Source organism: Mercenaria mercenaria, chromosome 15 (assembly GCF_021730395.1).
Source record: "Mercenaria mercenaria strain notata chromosome 15, MADL_Memer_1, whole genome shotgun sequence".
In the NCBI taxonomy this organism is placed as follows: domain Eukaryota; kingdom Metazoa; phylum Mollusca; class Bivalvia; order Venerida; family Veneridae; genus Mercenaria; species Mercenaria mercenaria.
The window spans coordinates 19,020,361-19,043,579 of NC_069375.1; the positions used below are offsets into that span (position 1 = coordinate 19,020,361).

Sequence of the window (23,219 nt, forward strand, 5' to 3'; positions counted from 1 at the left end):
AAACGACATCTCCTAAACCACTCGGTCAGTATCAACCAAACTTCACTGAAATGTTCCTCCAAAGTTTTTCAATGTTTTCACTCGTGCACGTATGGATTACCAGAGCTAGAATTCTACAAGCTGCATCTTCTCCTGTAACGCTAGTTCGATTTTGAAAAAATAATTGGACGCAAATTGTCCCTGGGTGACCCTCTATCAAGACTGTCAAAAGTAGTTGAATTCAAATTGAAGTCAAAAACCTTGAGCCATGAGGAAAGCATGTATAATTACAACAGCAGGAGTTAGGATTTCAGCAGAATCTATCCTTAAGTCTTTTTCAAAATAGCGAGTACCTCTCCTGTAACTTGTAATGAAAACGAATCATAGAAACGCTGTTAGCTTATATAGGGTAAACGTGCATTCCGCATGCCATACTATACCCTATTATACATGGTATAGTAATTTAATATGGACTATCGCGATGCAGTACCAAAGAAAACGTAATAAAGGTAATGGCCACACAATAGTTCATAACATGAATACATGTCAGTAGGAAGATGAGTAGGTAGAAAATCAACTACATGAAACAGAATATATATGATTGAAGAAAACTATGTACAGTTCCACATTAAAGTAAAGGAAACTGGGACAGGGGAGAAAAGAGAGACGGTAAATAAAAAGTAAAAGACTCTTTTGTAGAATAAAACCATATTGGAATACACAAATATTAATACTATTATGCCTGGTCCATGTGACATTTGTTTAAATTTGTATACCATTTCCCATAGTAGAAAGTCTATATTATACTGCATACAGTATAATGACAACGCTATTTCCCCTCCAAACAGTTTTGAAAATACAAACTGAAACTATATTTGTTTATATATATATATGTAATATTATTGACTTTTCATCATTCTCGCATACCAGAGGTCTACCATGGTTCCCTAATTTAACATTCGTCTTGGTATTTTGACGGACCTCTGATTGGTGTGAATGCTTTTCGTGCACTATAGTCCGATTTTTGACATTACTGAAAGAAATAACCAATCAATAGATTTAGTTTAGCCTCAAAATATCGCATGAAAATTCCCCCGTTCAAAGTCTACGCTATTCGTACATTGAAATTTATCTCTGTTACAAAGTATCAACAATTGCTACGTTTATAGTTCGTTTCAAAGATGTCTGCAGCACTTCATCCTTGTAACCTATACATTTTGACGTGGAGAATACAAAATGTTGAATTCAAATAATGCTCAGTCGTTCTTGCTGTTTTATTTCCTATTTCAGCGCTGGACACCATAGCGCCGTTTTTTTCAACAGTATTCAGTTATGCAGCGACGGGCAGATAACCTAACCAGTGTTCCTGGATTCTGTACCAGTACAAGCTTTTTCTAGATGCAATTAACTCCCAACTTCTCCACATGAATCAGAGGTGCTGGACGAATGACTTCAGACACAGTCTTATCTCAAATCATCACGGAGTAAAACATTAGTTAAGTAGAGTTCTCAATATTTATATCTACAGTAAAAACAAGTATGCATCCGTACGTAAAATAGTACACTGGTGACGTGGATGATGGAATATGTGAATGGACATGGTGTATTGATTTGTAGGACTGACTGGCACCATAACTGTACAAGACTTTTCGAGTTTTTCAAAACTTTATCATTTATAATTATCAAATCTGCTTTAGACTTTGAGTTAAAAGAGTGTTGCAACAACTTTGAGGATAAGTCGATTGTAATGGGTATCTTGATACTTAGCGTCAACTACTGGTGACATTATCACATTCGAAGTTACTTTTTGTATCATAAGAGGTGCACAAAAATCTTAGTTGATCAGTTTAAGACATACAGGACAAGAAGCATCGGAAAATAGTGATGGCGTCCTGTCTCGTCTCAATGGAATAAAAGGAACTCCAGTAATGCAATGCTTTAAAATAGTTTGCGATAGTGAAAATGTAAATAACAAGATGTATAGTAGTGGACATAACGAGAACCATTCGACTTTATATCTTATTTGTCCAATATCAAACTGTGTCGCATGTAAATATCAGTTTCCCGTTATTAAAACTATCGATTTTCGGATGCAAACATATCTTAGTTGACAAACTAACGTCATCAACACACCATAGCTAACGCAGAAGCGGTGATTCCAATGCCACGACAGGGAGGATTGCGGTGTAATTATATCCATCGCCTTCTGTGTCGAATTATTTTTTGGTCGGTTAATTTATATTCCTGCAACAACAATCCACCTGTTATGAGGAAATGATGATTGTTTTATAGTGTCATACTAACGCTATGATGTAAACGTAATCAGGGTTCGTTTCTAAAATTCTAAGAAAATTGCAGTGAAGACCACGAGGATAAAACGAACAAATAAAAGAAGACAGTGGAGCACCGCCTAAGAACGGTCAGTAGCAGAAAACACCACTGTGATATTAAAATCTATTAATAGTAAACATTCCCTTATTTTTCATTCCCATCGTGTCCCAAAGTCAAAAGACAGGTTAGATAGAAATATCAAACAGGGATACTCCTTCTCACGGGTAAGAGAAAAATTGAAATCTTACTATCTCGATATAATTGCAATTAATGTTTCGAATGCGGAGTGGCCAATATAGGGTGTTAGATACAACGAATTTTCGTGTAATTTTGTAAAATAAATGTGCTCAAAGGCTTTATATGCGACTGTTAAACAATCTGTCATGAAACAAGGAAAACGTGAAACAGACATTACTTTGATATGGTCATAAACGATATCTTGAGTTGTGTATATAAATACACTTTAAACATTAAATCTTTTTCATTGTTGAATATTTTGCGTAAAGGAGATAACATTTTTCAAAGGTTTCAGGTAAGTCTATTTCATTTATTAATGAAAGTTTTTGTTTCTAAATTAATATATACCATTACAAATAAAATGCTCAAGGTTATGGTACAAATTCTGCGTACAAAAGAATACATTAATAATAACTACCCATATTGTTGCTTTGGTACAAATTTTGTACGAAGTACATTGTGTAATTTTTGCACTTGTATTTTTTTGGGATTCATTTTGACTTAGTATATAAAGTATTATGATTTGGGTGGCTGTGCAAAGTTTATTTGTGCATAATTTACTGGGACTTAATAGGTAGCGTAGTCCGCAGTTTAATAATACTTCACCTTAGTTTTTGATAAATAAGCAAAGTTGGTTTTCTAGTTTTAATGTTATTCATTTTGTCTACAAAATTGTTCTCTCGCCAAATTAAATCTCGAATAAAACTTCTTGCACGCTTCGTACCACAGGGTACAATCATAAGATAATCATAGGGATCCGTCACGTGCTATGATAGAGGGGAAAAAATTATGGTAGAGAGGATTTTTTTTTTTTGTTTAAAATGTTTTTAGATGAAAATTCAAGAACTTATATGTGAAAAAAAATCATCCTTAAATAACATAAATATAAACAAGGGGTGGAACATGGCCAATTTCGATCTTGTCAACTACCTTCTTGTACCCTATTCTATCGCGCCACATATTTGTAATATCCGACTCATAACCACTGAATTACATGAGCAAAGGCTCACTCTAACTGAAAATGTATACTTTTCCCACCTTAAAATGTTCAACAAAGCCGTAATTTATAATTTTATATATGCCGACACAGCCGTGTTTTCATCTTGGACACACAGTCGTAAAATATAAACACGATCATGTCCAGGTGTAAAATGCAATAAATAGCCGTAGAACGTGGTGAAACAAGTTATGGTTCTTAAGAATGATAAAAAATACACTAACTGCAAACATTTACACACCTCGGAAAGCTCTATTGGTGAAGGATTCGTGTATTTTTATCATTTCTAACAAATATTTCTTCTTTTCCGTCCATGACACTAGAATTGTCACATAATCATTTTTTGTATCAGTCATCCAATCAGAACACAGGTTCCATGAACTGTGTTTGACGATTGTCACGTGATATCAACATGCCGAGAAATGATAGAAAATAGAGCGAGAAAGACAAAATACACGAATTCTTCGTCGATAGAGCTTTCCGAGGTGTGTAAATGTTTGCAGTTAGTGTATTTATTATCATTCTTAAGAACCATAACTTGTTTCACCACGTTCTACGGCTATTTATTGCATTTTACACCTGGACATGATCGTGTTTATATTTTACGACTGTGTGTCCAAGATGAAAACACGGCTGTGTCGGCATATATAAAATTATAAATTACGGCTTTGTTGAACATTTTAAGGTGGGAAAAGTATACATTTTCAGTTAGAGTGAGCCTTTGCTCATGTAATTCAGTGGTTATGAGTCGGATATTACAAATATGTGGCGCGATAGAATAGGGTACAAGAAGGTAGTTGACAAGATCGAAATTGGCCATGTTCCACCCCTTGTTTATATTTATGTTATTTATGGATGATTTTTTTTTCACATATAAGTTCTTGAATTTTCTTCTAAAAACATTTTAAACCAAAAAAAATCCCCTCTATCATAGCACGTGACGGATCCCTATGAAGATAATGTGCAATACACATGAGTAATATTGACGTAAGCACATTCCTAACATTGACGTAGACGCAAATCATTGACGTAGACGCAATCCTACATACGCCAGTGAGAGTAACCTAGCAACGTAAGTCAGAACAAACTTATTAGGCAATGCGATTGAAACTCATTACTAGAAATGCAATTCCCTCATCATGACGTAAATTCATTTACAATTACCATGGTAATCTATCACACACAACTCCATATTTGTGAATGGCTTTCGCAATCCGATTAACGTTAAATTTACGCACATCTTATATAAGTTATGAATACAAAGTAATAATTAACTATTTGGGAGAATGAATACGACCTGGAGTAATGTCAACACTACTACGAAATAATCATTGTCTAAGGGTTTTGCACATCAAGAGCGTAATCAAAGGTGGTGGGGAATCATCACTACAGTGACTACAGTGATTAATGTATGATTTGCAATATTCTGTAAGCACCTAAATATTAAAACAACACGGGTACATATACTCACACGTTTTATTACAACTATTATAATAAGTAACCAAACATTTTTTGGGAAAATGTTTTGATCTTTTCAATGTTATATCTACTAAGTTATACCATAAACTGTTATTAAGATACTGTTCCCAATTTACAGATAAATGGTTTTATTTTGCACCAGCACATTGCTGGGAAACTTGGGCTTTTTACCATTCTTACTTTGATTTCACAAACACATATAAAGAAACCTTCCAAGTGTTATACAGGCACGGAAATATCTTCCATTGAACTGTAACGACCCATCGTCAGTGTAATTGCATGTTAAAGCATATTAGAATTAATGATACATAATATGTCACCCATCAAATTCCCTACCTGATCTTGTCTCACCATTTAAACAAACGGTAATTATCTAGAAAGTATATCTCACTTGAGAACATGTATAATTAAGATACCCTCTGATACGTGAATTATTTATGGTAAAAATGGTTTTCTTTATTTCAAGATAGATTATCAAGATGTCATCCCAAGGCAGCCAATCAGGAAGCAGCAATAGTTCTAGCACCGGGAATGGCCCGACGTGCACAGTAAGCAACCCTAGTATTGACGATTCCATCGGTGTGAGTATGTCTTGTACTGGTACAGGTTCAAGCGGCTCTGGAGTTCAAACAACTTATAATGTAGAAGTCAGTGACAATGGAGCCTCAGGTTCTGTTGGCGTCAAGATACCAATTTAGCTAGACATGTTGCAACCTTTAACCTTTGACTTAATAAAAAATCTACCAGGGAGAAAGAAAAACAGAAAAGAACAACCTCTTGACAACTATTTCAAAACATTCTTATTTTATGTTACTGTCCGTTACAAAAATGTGACTTTGATATTTCTTGAATTGTTAAAGCACTGAAGAAAGAAATTGCTAACAATGTCTTAATAAAGACAAAATCTTGAAAAATTTAGATTGATTGCTGTGTTTATATGAAGGAAGAAAAACTGTTATTTCTAATCAGGCTTGTAGAGCTCCGAATTTATCTTGAAGAGGATATGTGTGTAAAATAGAAAATGTGAAAAACCACAGGTCGCCCAACAGGACATATATGAAAATGTTGCAGGCTCGTTTGATTGAGCCTGTTCATGGACATGCAAGCTACTATCCACGCCCCCTAGCCAATAATATGTAAAATGAAAATATTGAAAACTTTAGCAAATATGATAATAGACGACAGCTAAATTCTTTAAAACATTAAATGCACCCAGAATCAGTCAATGCTCATCACGCCTCTCATTTCTACTGCCACACAGACAATACGAGTACAGATACTGTAACATCTAATAGACTATCCGATCAAACATATTTGAGCTCTATATCTAATGGGCAGCTCTTTCAAGACAATAGTGGGACGTCCCAATGCGAATGTTTTGTGTGTTCTAGATGATGCACTGTAGCTTGTCCAACATGCTTTAAGAATTGTATGTGTGTGTGTGCGTGTGCGTGTGTGTGCGTGTGCGTGCGTGTGTGTGTGTGTGTGTGTGTGTGTTTGCATCTGGTTGTGTGTGTGTGTGTGTGTGTGTGTGTGTGTGTTCGGGTTTAACGTCTTTTTCAACAATTTTTCAGTCATATAAACGACGGTGTCTACTTGTAGCAATGGGCACAATGCTCAACTTTATAGTGCTGCTTCACTGGAATATCACGCCGTAGACACGTGGCATGATACCCCACCCAGTCACATTATACTGACACCGGGCTGACCAGTCCTAGCACTATCTTCTTCATGCTGAGCGCCAAGCGCTTTTAGAAATACCACTTAACAACACGTTGCAACAGTTTGGTTGTATTACTGGCGCAGAACCATTTAATGGGACATATTGTGCATATCCAGAGCAAACCACAGTTTACCTAGGGTCAAATGTTCTTTTTTCAACAGTTTGTTGCTTTCATTAGTCACCGGCTTTTACCTACTAGTATACGTCTAGAAAGTGTCTGGAGTTATTCTTAACTCATACTGTTTGAGCAACCTAATCCGTAACAGGGTTTCCCGCGAACTGCGACTTAATTCAAACGAACCATATATAAACTATACGGCATTCTAAAGGTCGTCAAGGCGGTACTGTGTAGTCTACTACATAATCTTTTTAAAAATTTAAAATATCTTTAGAAATGTCAATTTTATGGCCAAACATGTTATATTTTCCTATCGTGAAACATTAGTTACAGTTTCTATTCACTTGTGTACCACTGGGGAAATGAGACATCAGTCAGTCATGTCTGCACCATTCGTTTAGGGCCTACAGACATGGTGTCAAAAGTGTAAAAAAACAAAGACAAATACCAAACAGGGAATGCCACGTACCAAAAATGCAGCCTCCCCAAAATGAAATCCACAGCACGCAGATGCGTGCACCACAAACACACACGTACACATACACGCGCACACACACAAAGCCAACACATTAGGACAAAACGAACAAACAAAGGAACACAGTGGGGCACCGCCTTGGAACGGTCAGTGGCGAAAACACCACTGGGGAGCTTAAACCGGTTTATGGTGCGCACCCAACCTCACTCTTACCCCCACCATGTTCGTCTGTGTGTGTTTACCATCATCGTTTTGACTTTTTTTCATTTTGTTTCGACTTTCGTTTTTCTATGTGCATGTGATTCGTAGGCGCATCATACGTGAAGTGTGCATTTTCTTTTAAGTTAGGCATACATGTATTTCGGAACTGCACCTACAGGCAAATAATTACGCCGGTTTACACACGTGACTGAGTTATAAGTAATGTTACACTGAAATGAAATGAAAGTGATAAGTATCATACTCATACAACCTACTTTAAACGGAACTGTAGGAACTGTCCAGTACACTTCATTGGAATTCTTCCTTTACGAACTGGTGGAATTCACAACCGAGCTCCCCAAATAACGTGATGTTTATTTTATTACATCGGAAAAAATAGCAGATGACAAAAATGAAAAGAAGGGTTTAAAAGTTTAATATACCCCAAACATATAGCAAAACAAAATATATGTTTTTAAGCTAACATGTTTCAGAAATGTTTCTTTAAGGGGCGTGTCATCAATAATTTGCATAGGTAACATTAATTTTTTCAATTGGGAAAACGTAATAGCTATGTTAGGACTGTGTTATTTTAAGGATGTGCCATCATGATATAATAGCTTACATTTAAAGTTTTCAATTTGGAAAACCTAATATCTATGATCAGACTGTGCTATTTTTAAGGATATACCATCATTCCATTTGACGTTTTCTATTGGACAAATCTTATATATATGTTTTGATTGTGTAAGTTTAGGGATGTACCAACATGGCGTTACATGGCTTACATTTGACGTTTTCTATTCGGAACCTAATACCTATGCTTAAACTGTGCGATTTTAGGGATGGCCAATCAAGATGTTATATAGAAACATTAAAAACGTATGACAACTGCTAGGGTATAGAACATGCAAAGGAGTTATAATTAATAATAATAATAATGAATATGTATTATATACAGACTATTCTTATTTAAAACGAAACTATTATACTATCTGAAATAGCACGGTGTATCTTTAAAATATGTCAAAAACCACACCTGATTATCTCATGACGGCAACATTCCTCCCACTTTATAGAAAACATGAAATTTCGACAGTTTTGTAAAATATAAATAAAATATGATTTAGGCTACAAAATTGGTGCGACTGTGCATTGTTTTTAATGCTTCTCTAACAAATACCGCACGTATCTTTACATTCTAAACTCATACTCGGATCACTACATATCATATCCTTGAAATCTGCACAACCTTGTGTCGCATCTTTGCATGGTCTGTTTTCTGTAAAATACAAAATGCACACGTGTATGTCATTGAAGTTTTAAAATAACAAAATATTATGAAATTCATTAAATATGTGTCTTTCCCTAGAGTAAGATATTTAAATGGGCACAATCGAAACAGCTTTATGCAATTTGCACACTTGTCAAATGCTCCTGTGTGAAAGATAACTTAGACCTGAAATACACAATGTGACCCGCGTGTTAATCGCTCATTCGTGAATAATATCTCCAGTCGAACTGCAAAAGATGAAAGGGAATGTTGTTTCATCAGCAACTAATGTTAAGAAATTGTTTTCAGGTACTACGATTAGTCATAAAATATAGACGGCATAATTTTAAAGGGTAAATAATGACGTACGTAGACACATTTTGCAGTGCCCTCTACAGTTGTCCCACATCCACTCCCTCTGGTCAAGGTCGGTACATAGTTCCAGCTTGTAGCTGTGACAGTCAGACACCTTATTACCACATGCCTCGCCTACAGAGAAGAAATATTGAAGACGAACTATTTCTTCAAACCAGGATACACAGAGCATTTTATAACAAAACAATAAACTGTTTGATCGATTTTATAACTATATTGCAAGTTATCTTCCTTGATTTCAAGTACTTGAGATGTTAATTCATAGAAAATTACATTTTCACTTTATACCGTTACTGCACTAATTTCCCAACGGCATTTTCATCTATCACCAATACTGTTCTAATTTCTCAAAGGCATTTTTACCTAACATCTTAACTGCTCTAATTTCTCATAACACCTTTACTGTTCTAATTTCTTAAGGGTATTTTCACCTACCAGCACCTTTACTGCTCTAATTTTGCAACGGTATTTTCACCTACCAACACTTTTACTGCTCTAATTTCTCAAAGGCATTTTCACATAGCATATTTACTGCTCTAATTTCACAACGTTATATTCACTTAACACCTTTACTGCTCTTTTTTCTCAACGGCATTTTTATCTAACATCTTTACTGCTCTAATTTCTCAAAGGTATTTTCACCTAACACCTTTACTGCTCTAATTTCTCAAAGGCATTTTCACCTAACACCTTTACTGCTCTAATTTAACAACGGTATTTTTACCTTACACCTGTACTGCTCTTATTTCTCAACGACTGAAATTCGTCCTAACCAGTTTGCATTTTCTAGTATCTCTACATTTTCAGCCTAGGTAATTAAAGACTTGTTGCTTTTCTTTTGATACGAAAATGGGGATTGAGCTATATATAATTACTTGGAGATAGAGTCGTTGTAGTGGTAGGCGTGGTAGTTGTTGGTGTTGTGGTTGTTGTGGGTGTCGTTGTTGTAGGTGTTGTTGTTGTAGGCGTTGTCGTTGTAGGAGTTGTTGTTGTAGGAGTTGTTGTTGTAGGAGTTGTTGTGGGTGTCGTTGTAGGTGTTGTTGTGCGTACTGTAGTTGTTTGTGTCGTGGTTGTTGTTGCTGGTGGTTTTGGTATTGCTGTAGAAGCTTTTGTCGTAGGCGCCGTTGTTGAAGGAATTGTTGTTGTATGTAATGGCGTCGCTTTTTTAGTTGTTGTTGTTGTTGTTGTCGGTGCCGTTGTGGTAGGCTTCCTTGTCGTATTTGTTGGTAAAATAGTTGTTTGGGTTGTTGTTCTTCTCGGCGTGGTTGTTGGTGTCGTAGTCGTTATTTTCATTGTTGTTGTCGCTTTGGTTGTTGTTGTTGGCGATGTTGCTAACAAGTAAAAGAACAAAGATTTTTTTTGATTTTACAAGTGCAGAAAACAGGTCCTTTATCAATAGTTTTTTCGTCATAAATGAACAAAGAAAAAGAAACTTGGGCCGTTTTACAATCGTAACAGATTTACTTATAATACTTCTCTTTATTGAGCATACCATTCAGAGCAAATCTTGTAGGTGTTGTGGCATGACCTGTCATGTAAACTTTTAAAATATGTACATCTTATTTATGTTGTTATGGTAAGAATCTACTCGTCTCTAATGTTTCTAAGTTTCTGATTAGAAAGTAAATACAGTCTTGAGTATTACAGTTTCGAATTCTAAGCATATTTACTGTTATAAGAGGGATTTCGAGTTTCAACAAACTGAGTCTAATCCACATCATACATAATCATATATCAATAACGTATTATCAAGTATACAATTTTTTCACATACTGAAACTTTTAAAATGTTAATTTATCTGATGTTTGTAAAGATTACAAATAACAGAAAAGCACAAATTATAAGTATGCAAAATATAATATATTATCCTAGGCAACCCTGTAAAAAGATATGACCGTGGATTTACCTTCCGAGCACAGCTTGCAAAATTTTGCGCAATGAAGTTCAGACCATGGCAAATAATCTCCTTTGCAAATATAATCCGAACCATAGTCTGCGCAATCATTGTCTTGATCGAAGCATCTATCTATTCAAAAGAAAGCTTGTGTTTCTAGAATACATATTAGCGTGGTAATTTCCTAGCATATTCAAAGCGCTTTATCACAGGTAATATTTGTATACATTTAAACTACTTACGTACCTTCTACCGTGTTGTTTACCCATTACCTTTTTCTATAGACAATTTTACTAATGAAATTTGTTTACATGATGCAAATAATTCGACAGAAGAGGAAAGAAGTGGATGCAATCATCAGGAAATTGTTTATAAATTCCACTTACTCAGCAACCAACTACAACGCGACTGTAGTTTACAACGCGAATTTAATAGAGGCGTACGTTTTCATTCTGGTGAAATCATGGACAAAACAATTAACTGATTCTAATTTAAAGAAAGAAACAGAAGACATACATTATTCTAATTCATAGCATGTTCAATTGAAATGTTGTTTTAATGCGTCATTGAAAAATACATAGTTTAGACAGTTTTAATAGTTTGAATACAGTAAATAACAGTCAATCAAGACTCCGAAGAGGCCGTCTGTTAAAGTGTTGTGTTGCCTACTATACCAACAACTTCTGTTTTAGATTTTTTGATTTGATAGAAATTACCAGCTTCAAATACAAAGAAAAACATGACCGTTTTGTCCAAGACTTCATAAAACAATGACTTTACAAGAATAAATCATGTATAAATTCTTATTTCCGAGAAATATTTACACGCAATCCAGTAGCAGTTTACGAAAAGGTTTAAAACCGTACTAATCTAAACAAATAACAAGCTGTATACACTGATACCTTTAATTAATACCGACTTCCTTTTAAATTCCTAAAAAAAACTTATTCTTTAAAACACAAAACTATAGCCAACGTAAACAAATACCATGACAGAAATTGCACGTTTCGTTACAATGTATCCTAGACCATGGAATATAATCTCCAGTACAAATATAGTCGGTACCATAATCGGCGCAGTCACTGTCGAGATCAATGCAGTGATCTGGTGAAGCCGTGGAGCCAGTCGTAACAGCTTCTGCTTGGTGGATGAATTAAAGATTACATATTTTTTAAGACGGAAGCAACAGATAAGTGGTTTGTTTTTTAAAAAGATTTATTTTTGAAAAGAAAACGAAACCATTTTTCACATATAGAAAAGTGTGTATAAATGATAAATTATTTGATTTTTTTTCAATCATGATATTTCAGATCAATTCGAGTACATTACAAATTATTTATTCAACTTAAGTTGTAAAAAAACTGTATTTCTTCCATTGTATCATTTCTGATATACAAAATAGTTCGGAACTGGCAATGTAACATTTTAAGGAATAAAAATGTTGTCTTTATGTACTTGTGTAACACAGTATATAAAATACAACGTATTTTGACCTGCATATGTTCTCAAGTCTGCAGCAAAGATTCAAACATAAATGAGCCGCACCATGGGAAAACCAACATAGCGGCTTTGCGACCAGCATGGATCTAGACCAGCCTGCGCATCCGCGCAGTCTTGTAAGGATCCATGCTGTTCGCTAATGGTTTCTCTCATTACTAGAGGCCTTGAAAGTGAACAGCATGGATCCTGACCAGACTACACGGATGCGCAGGCTGGTCTGGATCCATGCTGGTCGCAAACCCACTATGTTAATTTCCTCATGGCGCGGCTAAAATCTAATTTAAGTTCAGATTATCCAACTACCGTTTTACATTTTTGGGGATTCTATTAGTATGCAATAAAACTGTGCAGATATATGAAGCAGCAACTGGGAAAAAATAAATCCATTTGCTTGGATAGCATGGAAGCAAAAAATGTTGACTAATCTTGAAAGCATGAAAGAAAGTTTTTATCTACGTATAATTTGATAATAATTCTTCCTTTTGTTTTCGAAATTTCGCACTACTGTAGTAGGTACCAGGTTTTTACCTCTTGTGGTGGTGGACCCTCCATATGACATAGTGGTCTGCGGTGCTGCATCTACAACAATTATTCTGGTAAATTATAAGTGAGGTGGAGTAAAGTCCTTGCCAATTTTTTCCAAATAGTTTACCGTGACTGACTGAATAAATTATAGCATTATGATAAAAAAATTCATTCCTCAAATACCTTCTTTCTTCTTCAAATGATAAAAGTAAGGGAATGTCTTTATTTATTGCCATGAAATCTGTCAAAGAAACTAGTTTGTTTAACATCAGGGATATATACAGAATGTTTCGATTTGTTTGCAATTTGCTTTAACGCTGTTGCATATAAGTTTTCTTTTAGACTTATACTGCACAGCGGTGAATATTAACTGTTTTACCTATAACTTCCGGCTTTCATCAATTTAACGAGATGGTACAAGCCTTAATAATCAGTAAAACATTAACTTGAGTTTTTTTCTCATTACCGTACCTACATTCTTTGAAAAAATATATACTTAAATAAATTTTGTGTTACCTGAACATAAATTACAATATTTTGCACAGTGCAGTTCAGACCAAGGAATATAGTCTCCTTTACAAATGTAATCAACTCCATAGTCCGCACAATCGCTATCTTTGTCGTAACATTGATCTGTTTATGTTTAAAATAAAACATGTGTTTGCAGAATTTGTGCTAAAATCAATCAATCAATCAATCAATCAATCATCGATCAATCAATCAATCAATCAATCAATCAATCAGTTTTAAATAGATAACTCATCTTAAAGATAACAACCACATTTAAAATTACATTACATGCAATTATCACAGCTAACTCTGATATGCTTAAAAAATTCTTATCATCTAATCCATCCGGTCGACTAAGCTCAGATTTGAGAGCGCGGATCTATGGATCGTAGGGTCACGAGTTCGATCAAAGAGTGAGGCTTATGTTCTTTGTAACGATTTGATAAAAAAAAAACAGATTGTCTGAAAACATTCGTCCTCTACCTCTGATTCATATGGCAGTTACTTGCAGATACCAAGCTAGTAATGGTAGTGAAGCAGAGAACACCAGATAGGTTAACTGTCGACCATTATATATCTGAAATACTGTTGAAAAAAACGGCGATAAACCCAAAACCAACTAATAATCATCTTATCATGTTAGACGTTGCTGGAAGCTGGTCAAAGTTCATCTTACAGAAAACAAATATTTTTCGTACTGAAGAGAAAGATAATACGGTTGTGACAACTTAGTGAATCATATGGTATGCTGTTAGACTTGCCACGTTTCTGAGCAAAATTTGCACTTGTTCAAAGTCTCATCACATTATTTTAAATGTAAGTTGCTTAAAGAACAAATAATCAAACAAGACTATTACCTAGCAACACACGTACGCTATCATGTCTTTTATAATACATAAAAATGGTTTGTACTTTCAAAGCTACTGCAGAAACCGTGTATGTCATATTTGTTATTGCAGTAAACACGGTTTCTGGTATTGCAATTATAAAAACCTGCATATTTCTATAATGACATTAAGCGATCTATAAACTCTGTTTCATGAAAAAATCTCGTACGTAAAAAGAAATAGCAAGGTCAGCATTTGGGGGTAATCAGTGTCAAACGAAGGGATGGATAGACAGACAAGATCAAATACCTTGTTTACCCTGAACAGGTTCTAATCGATCACCTGGATTCAATTCGAGTTTGCAAATTTGATATTTAAATCTCCAATTTCATAACCAAATTCGTTTCGCGTGTTTTTTTCCAAAGTTCATTATATCTAGATTCATACAGAAGTAAACATGTAACATATTTTTTTGAAATGCATCACCCGTAAAGTCAAAATTGACAATTGTATCAGTATCTTGTTTGTTCAATATTTGCAGTTGTTACAGCGAAACAATTCGACCTCGCTGAAACAATGCATCTTTGCTTGTATATTTGAGTAATGTCATTACAGGTTCGGTTAACGTTCTTATACCAAAATAATCAAATTATGTCGTTGCGGAAGTTGTTTGTTCGCAAGTCCTTTATATATTCAACTGGGTTAAGGTCTAGATTTTGCCGCGGCCAAATAAAAATTCGAACGTTGTTACTGCACATCATGTCTTGGTTAACTCTAGTAACATGGTATAGTACACTGTCTTGCGCTAGAGACATTTCCCTATTAGATGTAAGATGTGGTAAGACAACAGGTAGAACGAATAGCTGTTATTTTGCAATGCTTTAAGATTTCAGTTCACATGCATAGTGTGTGTCTTGGTGCACATGGGTACATCGTGACCGATCCACTTCTTTACTGTCAATTTTTTTCACACAGTTCTAAAAAAACATTTTATATACATGCCTGCCTATGTCTTACATTAAAAACGACGCATCTCTAGACCGGTGGCATCTCTTAGACGTTTTTTATCGTGTGTAGTTTCATTACGACCATGCCTACCAATAAAGCACTGGAAGCGTTTATGAATCTATCTGTTCTTCTTTTTGACAGAGGACATATTTTCATTGTTAAGTGTATTTACTTTTAACGATTTATTTAACGATATTGCCCTGTTGATGACCACATAGATTATCTTCACTTCACTTTCACAAACAAAGATACACTTGGCAGACTAAACACACAGTGATAATTCATGTGACCACCACTTTTGTTAAATATCGTAAAGTAGATTCACACCTATCGCACATGTTTTGTCCTCTGGTTTGTCAAAATGTAAACAAATATCGCCAGTTTGATACATCATTTTTCTCTACTAATAAGCAGCAAACGGCAAAAACGCGTCCATCCCCTAGCAAGATATACGTGTCTATCATACTGTTCTACCTCAGTTAAGTCAGCTAAAGAAAACATGCATCGTTGACAAGAATAGAACAGAAACTAGTAACTCAATGTAACCATTTTAAGACCTATAGTACTGTACGTTTACAAAATTACATTTTATAGGGTGACCGATTAGAACTTCTGCTACGTGTATATGTACCATATCTCATGACAAATTTCTTGCAATTTAAGTTCACATTTTGAGACTAAGGGATGAATGGGATTCACAGATTGACGAAATGAGCAAAATTAGTTTTGATGTAGCAACAAAAACTGGCTTGTCTTCGTACCAGGTCTCATTAAAATAAATATTGTACTTTTTCGAGCATACAAAATGCATACGTTGTCTATCTTAACCTTTAGCATGCTAGATAAATAGTCGTCTGCTGGAAATGTCGTCTGCTAAAATTGTAAAGTTCATTCAATTTGCTCCAAAATTAGAAGAAATATTGTCAGAGTAGCAAACAGCTTGGAACCTGATCAGACGCCGATAATCGGCGTCTGATCTGGTTCCAAGCTGTTTGCAAAGGCTGTTAAATTCGCCTGCAGCAGGCTAAAGGTTAATAATATACTTGTAACATCATATATAATTTCATTTCTGGTATATTAATTAGAGCTCTAAGGCATACTCATGAAAATACCTCTATATCGTGTTCAGCTCTATATATATAAATATCATAGATTCCATTCCTTGCTCATTACAATACATTTAAATACAAGTACCGTGGCAGAAATTGCATGTTTGGTTACAGTGTATTTTAGACCATGGAATATAATCTCCAGTGCAAATGTAGTCGATCCCATAATCACCGCAGTCTGTGTCAAGGTCAAAACAGTGAGATGCTGTTACGGCCGAGGCAGAACCTATAGGAGCTGTTTTAATGGAAAAAGAATGATTATAAGATAAATATATGCATTTGATTTTTTCTGTACACAAATTCTAATACTTGAGTCTAAAACCTTATTGTTGCCATGGGCCAGGAGAAGACTAATAACTTTATATGTATCATAAAGACAATCTATGAAGTCTGGAACAGAAGTCTGGAAACAAAAGTGTTGATTATCTTACTTGCAGGTCAAAAAGAGTTAGAATTGTCCATATATGGTAGTTAGTACGCTGAAAATTTGGGAAACGTTAGTTGATAGTTGAGATTATCATTATAGTAAAGACATGTGATTTTTGTTTCACCATAAAATCGCGCATCACTTTGTACATTGTAATTTGTTTGTTTGTTGTGAAACAAAAATGAATTAGCGGATCTGGTTATATTTTATGGTAAAATTAAGAAACTGTTAAGGTGAATAAAATAGTAAATCTAAAGCTACATGTTCACATTTACATATTCATATAACGTCGCATTGAGAAATTTACATATAACACTCCCACGACTAAGCCAATTGAATATATTTTAAGATTCTTTCACTGGTTGTAGGTGCAGATGGGAATATTCGGCCTCGAGGGTAACTGTTTAAGGCGGTAACGAGGTTATGCCGGGTTACCGCGTAAACAGTTACCCGAGAGTCGGATATTCCCATTTGCTCCTACAGTCGGTGATAGAACCTTTTTCTTGCATACCATAATCAAGAAATAATAGTATAAATAAAATTAAACAAACGACTTTCATTTTAGAATTATTTTCTTGCAGCAGGGTATTTAAACAAAGCGCAGGAAACCAACGTCCGTAAACAGGAAAGACGTCATGACATTTCAAAGACAAATAACAATGTTTAGTTCCAGTTTTGTTTTGTCACTTGCAGCGTAACGTTATGTATTTTTTAATAAACTTACGATTTCTTTAAATCGAGAAATGTACTATAAGGAACAAAAAGGAACTATCAATGTATTGGATTTTTATTCCGTTTTATGAAAAAAACACCTATAAATTACTACATAAATCTGCTACATATATATAGTTCGTAATACGTCATTTACAGCACAAGAGTCATCTTACACCCCGGTGAAAATACCAGAAATCCCCGTCTGGTATGCAAGAAACAGATATAATTGCAAGTACCATTATGATACTATCAATTAAGTGACAAAGACCATTAAATACAATATTAATGTATAGAAAACAGCATCTTTTGAGCTTGGATTTATAAGATCGAATATACCGTGCTTTGCACACATTTTAACTGAGGAAATCAATTTCAATAAAATTGCAAGGAGAGTAATATAATTAGCGCCGTATTCAAGAACGTTTTGACATGTGCTGTCTTCGACCTTAAACATAGGAAAGCTCACTGCAGTGTTATAATAATTTCTTTGTCAAATTTTAACAAAATCAAGATATTGATACGTAAGTTATGGTCAATACAAAAAGTACTAAAGAAGCCTATAAAGGGAATTCCTATAGTTTTTTATGCGCATCTTTCTGCGCAGCCGACACTTTCTATGGAAAACTGAACTGAAGTCAACATTTGTTGAAACATGTTACAGACAATCTTAAATATGAGGGATTTTGAATGAAATAACATTTTTGATAAGGTATATCAGTAATCAAATGTTGATACTGGTTTATGTTGTATTGACAAGTATCATGCCTGACAGGTATCTTGCTATTTTTGTGGTTGTGTTTTCACATCGCATTTTAGTACAAAGACAGTGTTGTTCATATAGTGTAAGATAATTGACTTAGTACTGATAAGACAATATCACCTTTCAGATTATTTAGTATTCAATTATAGAAAGAATTAAGAATTTTTAAAACTTTTTAAAAACTTTTAGCAGACATACATGTAATCAATTTGGCCAGGTTCGCGCCATTTCCGTCCGAACAGGTGTTGTATTCTAGCGGTCTTAACATACAATTTAGCCTGGTGTCCCATACATTTTTAGCCATTTTTATGCTCAAAATACAATTATCTATACACAAGAAGAAAAAGAAAAAATTCTATGAAAGAGTTTTTTCAAAATTAAAAAAAAATATTCTTCACTATGGGTATTTTTCATTGAAAAAGTTCACAAAAGTAAATATGAAACAATATTTTTTTTCATTTGTACCCATTATTGTAAGGATAGAGTATTACAAGTATGACTATGATATCAAATAAGTATATAATAAAATCTGTAAAAAGAAAAAATCGTATTGTGCTGCCTGGATGTATATTTTGGTTAGTATTTATAAAAAAGCAGAAAATTATGAAAATGTTCAAAAATCGCTGGCAGTTTCAGCAACAGTGGGTGTGTTCAAAACAATTTTTCACAAAAACAAGCCTGGTGACCTATTGTTTTTATTTGTTCATTGTTTTCAGCACAAATTTTCCTATCATATGTGTGAATTAAAAAAAAATTCTATGAAAGGAAAAAATCTATAGGAATTCTCTTTAAAGGCTCATAATGCCTTTGTTTAAAATGTGGCTGCCACATTTTCCGTTATGAACATAAAATACGTTAATTTCTTGTTTAATCCTTTTTCTGATAATTACTTTCTTTAACTAGAATGTTTTATTGACTCTATTGTTTTATATTATCTCCCTTTATGGCTCTAACTATAACAGTTCATGTGCAATATTAAAAGTAGCGCCTTTCTAACCATGTAAGTACGCATAACATCTATTTGGAAAGCTGTTTAATCTGTTTTAAGATAAAAAAATTAAGCATTATGGACCTTTAACTGAACGCTTGATCACAGAGGTAAGATGGATGTAACTACAGAGTCTAAAAGCTACTACCTAAAGTGTTGAGATACATATAGCTACAGAGTATATATAATAACTTTATTATGTATTAAGCCAATTCTGGCCCATGTACATGCCTCAATATAACATAATCACATAAGAAATCACATTGAAAATATACAATATGTGTAAGCAAGATGGCAATAAATATATCAATAGATGCACATTTCATACCAAGTACATGTTACATCTGTGAAAGAGGGAGAGACTGTAAGAGCATTATGTAACATTATGACAAATATCAAGTGTTACAACAGAACAGAAACTTTTAATAATATTTATGAATGACTACTGTATTGAATTCAAAAGCAAGTTTCGTTTTTCAAACGCCTTGTATACATACCCTGAAAGTTTTCTTAAATCAGTAACATTTTCAGTTTTAATTAGTTCCATACATTTGATATAATTAGGATGAAACCATATATAAAAAATAACCTAAATAAGAAAGTTTGTTAGACCCGTAATGACATTGTCCTTGCCGACAGAGAATAGGCTCTATATACAGCAATCCGGTAATACACAGTTTCATAAGTAACAAGAGGACCATGATGGTCCTGAATCGCTCACCTGTCCCCACATGACACAGTTTTAAACCGAGTATGATGTCGTTTTTTTCTATTATTTGACATTGTGACCTAGTTTTTGAGCTCATGTGACCGAGTGTTGAATCTGACCTAGATATCATCAAGATAAAAATTCTAACCAATTTTCATGAAGATCCATTTAAAAATATGGCCTCTAGAGAGGTCACAAGGTTCTTTTTATTATTTGACCTACTGACCTAGTTACTGATGACACATGACCCAATTTCCAACTTGACCTAGATATCATCAAGGTAAACATTCTGACCAATTTTCATGAAGATCCATTCAAAAGTATGGCCTCTAGAGAGGTCACAAAGTTTTTCTATTTTTATTTTCAAACTTGACCTAGATATCATCTAGGTGAACATTCTGACCAATTTTCATGAAGATCCATTCACAAGTATGGCCTCTAGAGCGGTCACAAGGTTTTTCTATTTTTAGACCTACTGACCTAGTTTTTGACCGCAGTTGACCCAGTTTCGAACTTGACCTAGTTATCATCAAGATAAACATTCTGACTGATTTTCATATAGATCCCATGAAAACTATGGCCTCTAGAGAGGTCACAAGGCTCTTTTTATTATTTGACCTACTGACCTAGTTTTTAAAGGCACGTGACCCGATTTCAAACTTGAACTAGATATCATCAAGGTGAATATTCTGAATAACTTTCATGAAGATCCATTGAAAAGCATGGCCTCTAAAGAGGTCACAAGGTTTTTCTATTTTTAGACCTACTGACCTGATTTTTGATCGCAGTTGACCCAGTTTCAAACCTGACGTAGATATCATCAAGATAAACATTCTGACCAACTTTCATAAAGATCCCATGAAAAATGTGACCTCTAGAGTGGTCACAAGCAAAAGTTTACGGACGCACGGACGCAGGACGGACGACGGACGCTGCGCGATCAAAAAAGCTCATATTGTCACTTTGTGACATGTGAGCTAAAAATGTAGAATATGTCTAATATAAATACAAGAATGTAAGCCATCCAGGTACCTGATCTGTTATGATATTGACATTAAATATAGATGAATAATAGAAACGGTGATCCACCTACCACACTACTGTGATAAAATTATTACCAATTCGCGTTATAGTATATACACGACACTGCAATATCGAGAACTTTTTGATGTTGAAGTTAGGGAGGAAATTCTTACGCACAGCAAAAGTTGTTGTGCAAAACAATAATATCTTAACTCTCTTTGAACCCTCCTGTTACTGATGACAAGTTATGTGTACTTGAACAATATTTGATTCGAAACAAGGTGTCAGCGGAAACCAGCATCACTAAAGAAACAGTTTTACACTTATATTACGGATAAACTACTGTTTGCATGGCGTAGGTGTTAGTCTACTAAACTAAAGAAGCGCCTCTTAATCATTGATGCTTTATTTTGTTCTCAATTCATTTACTTTAACATATAGACGTTTCCAACTCTCTGCATTCGATAGAGGGAGGAGTAGCTTTTAGTTTCAAAACATGGGACTTTTCAACATTTTACAGTCAGTTTCAATTTTCAGATCCTTTAGAGAATGTGGTATATGCTATTGTCAAAGATCTTCTTGAGGTGGTTTTTCGAATTATTGTGACTACTATTTTGTGAAAACTGTAAACATTATACTAATCTTTGCTATGGTACAAGGATTATTTGGCACAATAGAATGAAGACCAAAGAGAATACATTATTCTCTTTTAAAATGTAATCAAGTCGATATTCCGGATAGGCATTATGTTGACCGCAACGTCCATTTCTTGATGTTCAAAACAAGGCAAGTGTTAATGCAATTTATAATCTGTTATGTCATGATATAATTTTTAATTATATTGCACTATTACCGCATATCTGAAAGTCAAAATTTCACAGAGAAAACATGAAAAACTTAATTCCGCTAATTATTACTGCTCATAAAGACAACGATTGCTTTCGAAATAAAACATTTACATTTCGGAAATGAATAAGACTTAATCCTTTCGCTTATACGTTGGACACTACAAACACAAAAGACATGTTAAAAGCATAGAATGTTATTAAACATTGATTTTTTTTCAAACTTCAGAATATACTTAGAAAATTCGGCAATTAAAGAAAATAGGATCGTGTGCTTGATTTTTTGCTAGACTGATTTGAACAATTTGGAGACCTCGCAAGTTTTCATTATGAGTCTATGGGAAAAATTTCATAATATTTTCGCGAATATTTTTCTTGAATGTAGATATTTATGAAATAAAACTTCTCATTGTCGTAGATAAACATGTGGCCTATAATATGGTGAATAAAATGTATAATTCCGTGTGCTTGTTTTTTTTTTTTTTTTAGATAATTGCTCATGAATAAAGTGATCCACAAATTTCAAGCTAATTTTCAGACAATATTTGAAATTATTAATTGTGTCAGATGTTTTAATATCTTATTTTAACTTTAGAAAGATAGTAACGTTAGCTTTGAAATACATTTTACTCACGTGTCCCCATTAAACCATTAAATGATCATCATTTCCGTACACCGAATCCAGGCTTTGTTCTACGTTATCCGGATAAATGACGTTACGCAATGACTTCCGGTTTATCAAACTTGCAGAAATACCTTAAACTAAGTTTGCAACCAATTCGCATCCTGCCCACGGGTTAACTTGTGCAAATGTAATAACATGGGTATATCAAATTATATTTGTACTGTGGTAGAACTGAAAGTTACATTAAATATTGATAGTATTTGTGATCTGTTAAAACAAGAAAAGTTAGTTTTTGTAGAAGTACTCAAGTACGATTAAAAACATTGAATCTTGCGTAGATATATAATTAGCGTCATATATGGGTTCAGCCTCTCTTTCCTGTCTTTATGCCTAGCAAACTATGATATATATTTTCACAACATGTAAGCCATATCTTTAAACAAACATTAATATTATTTGGCTAACCTGTCTGTCTTACCTTTGGTAGTCGTTGGCTTTGTGGTAGTGGTAACTGGTGCTGTATGCGATGTGGTACCATCTATAATAGTCATAACTTATTATTTAGTA

At 34.3% G+C, this 23,219-nt stretch overlaps 1 protein-coding gene and 1 long non-coding RNA gene across 7 annotated transcripts in view; one reads left to right on the forward strand and one right to left on the reverse strand.

The window, feature by feature from the left end:
- Window positions 1-2,530: 2,530 nt before the first annotated feature.
- On the forward strand, window positions 2,531-5,941 carry LOC128548945 (uncharacterized). The gene is made up of 2 exons (XR_008367359.1): window positions 2,531-2,842; window positions 5,490-5,941. It is a non-coding gene; the product is annotated as an uncharacterized LOC128548945 (long non-coding RNA).
- A 2,018-nt stretch (window positions 5,942-7,959) lies between these two features.
- LOC128548944 (mucin-2-like) overlaps window positions 7,960-23,219 on the reverse strand; it is a 58,512-nt gene continuing 43,252 nt past the window's right edge. For 2 of the 6 annotated variants that reach the window (XM_053524697.1, XM_053524695.1), the window contains 9 exons: window positions 23,131-23,190; window positions 16,647-16,796; window positions 13,624-13,740; window positions 13,111-13,161; window positions 12,070-12,222; window positions 11,095-11,214; window positions 10,064-10,519; window positions 9,183-9,302; window positions 7,960-8,822 (listed from right to left, as the gene is read on the reverse strand). In XM_053524697.1, the coding sequence (XP_053380672.1) occupies window positions 8,713-8,822; window positions 9,183-9,302; window positions 10,064-10,519; window positions 11,095-11,214; window positions 12,070-12,222; window positions 13,111-13,161; window positions 13,624-13,740; window positions 16,647-16,796; window positions 23,131-23,190 (1,337 nt within the window). In that variant the 3' untranslated portion in view covers window positions 7,960-8,712. The remainder of the gene's footprint in view (window positions 8,823-9,182; window positions 9,303-10,063; window positions 10,520-11,094; window positions 11,215-12,069; window positions 12,223-13,110; window positions 13,162-13,623; window positions 13,741-16,646; window positions 16,797-23,130; window positions 23,191-23,219) is intronic. The other 4 variants (XM_053524700.1, XM_053524699.1, XM_053524696.1 and 1 more) reach the window with 3 other exon arrangements.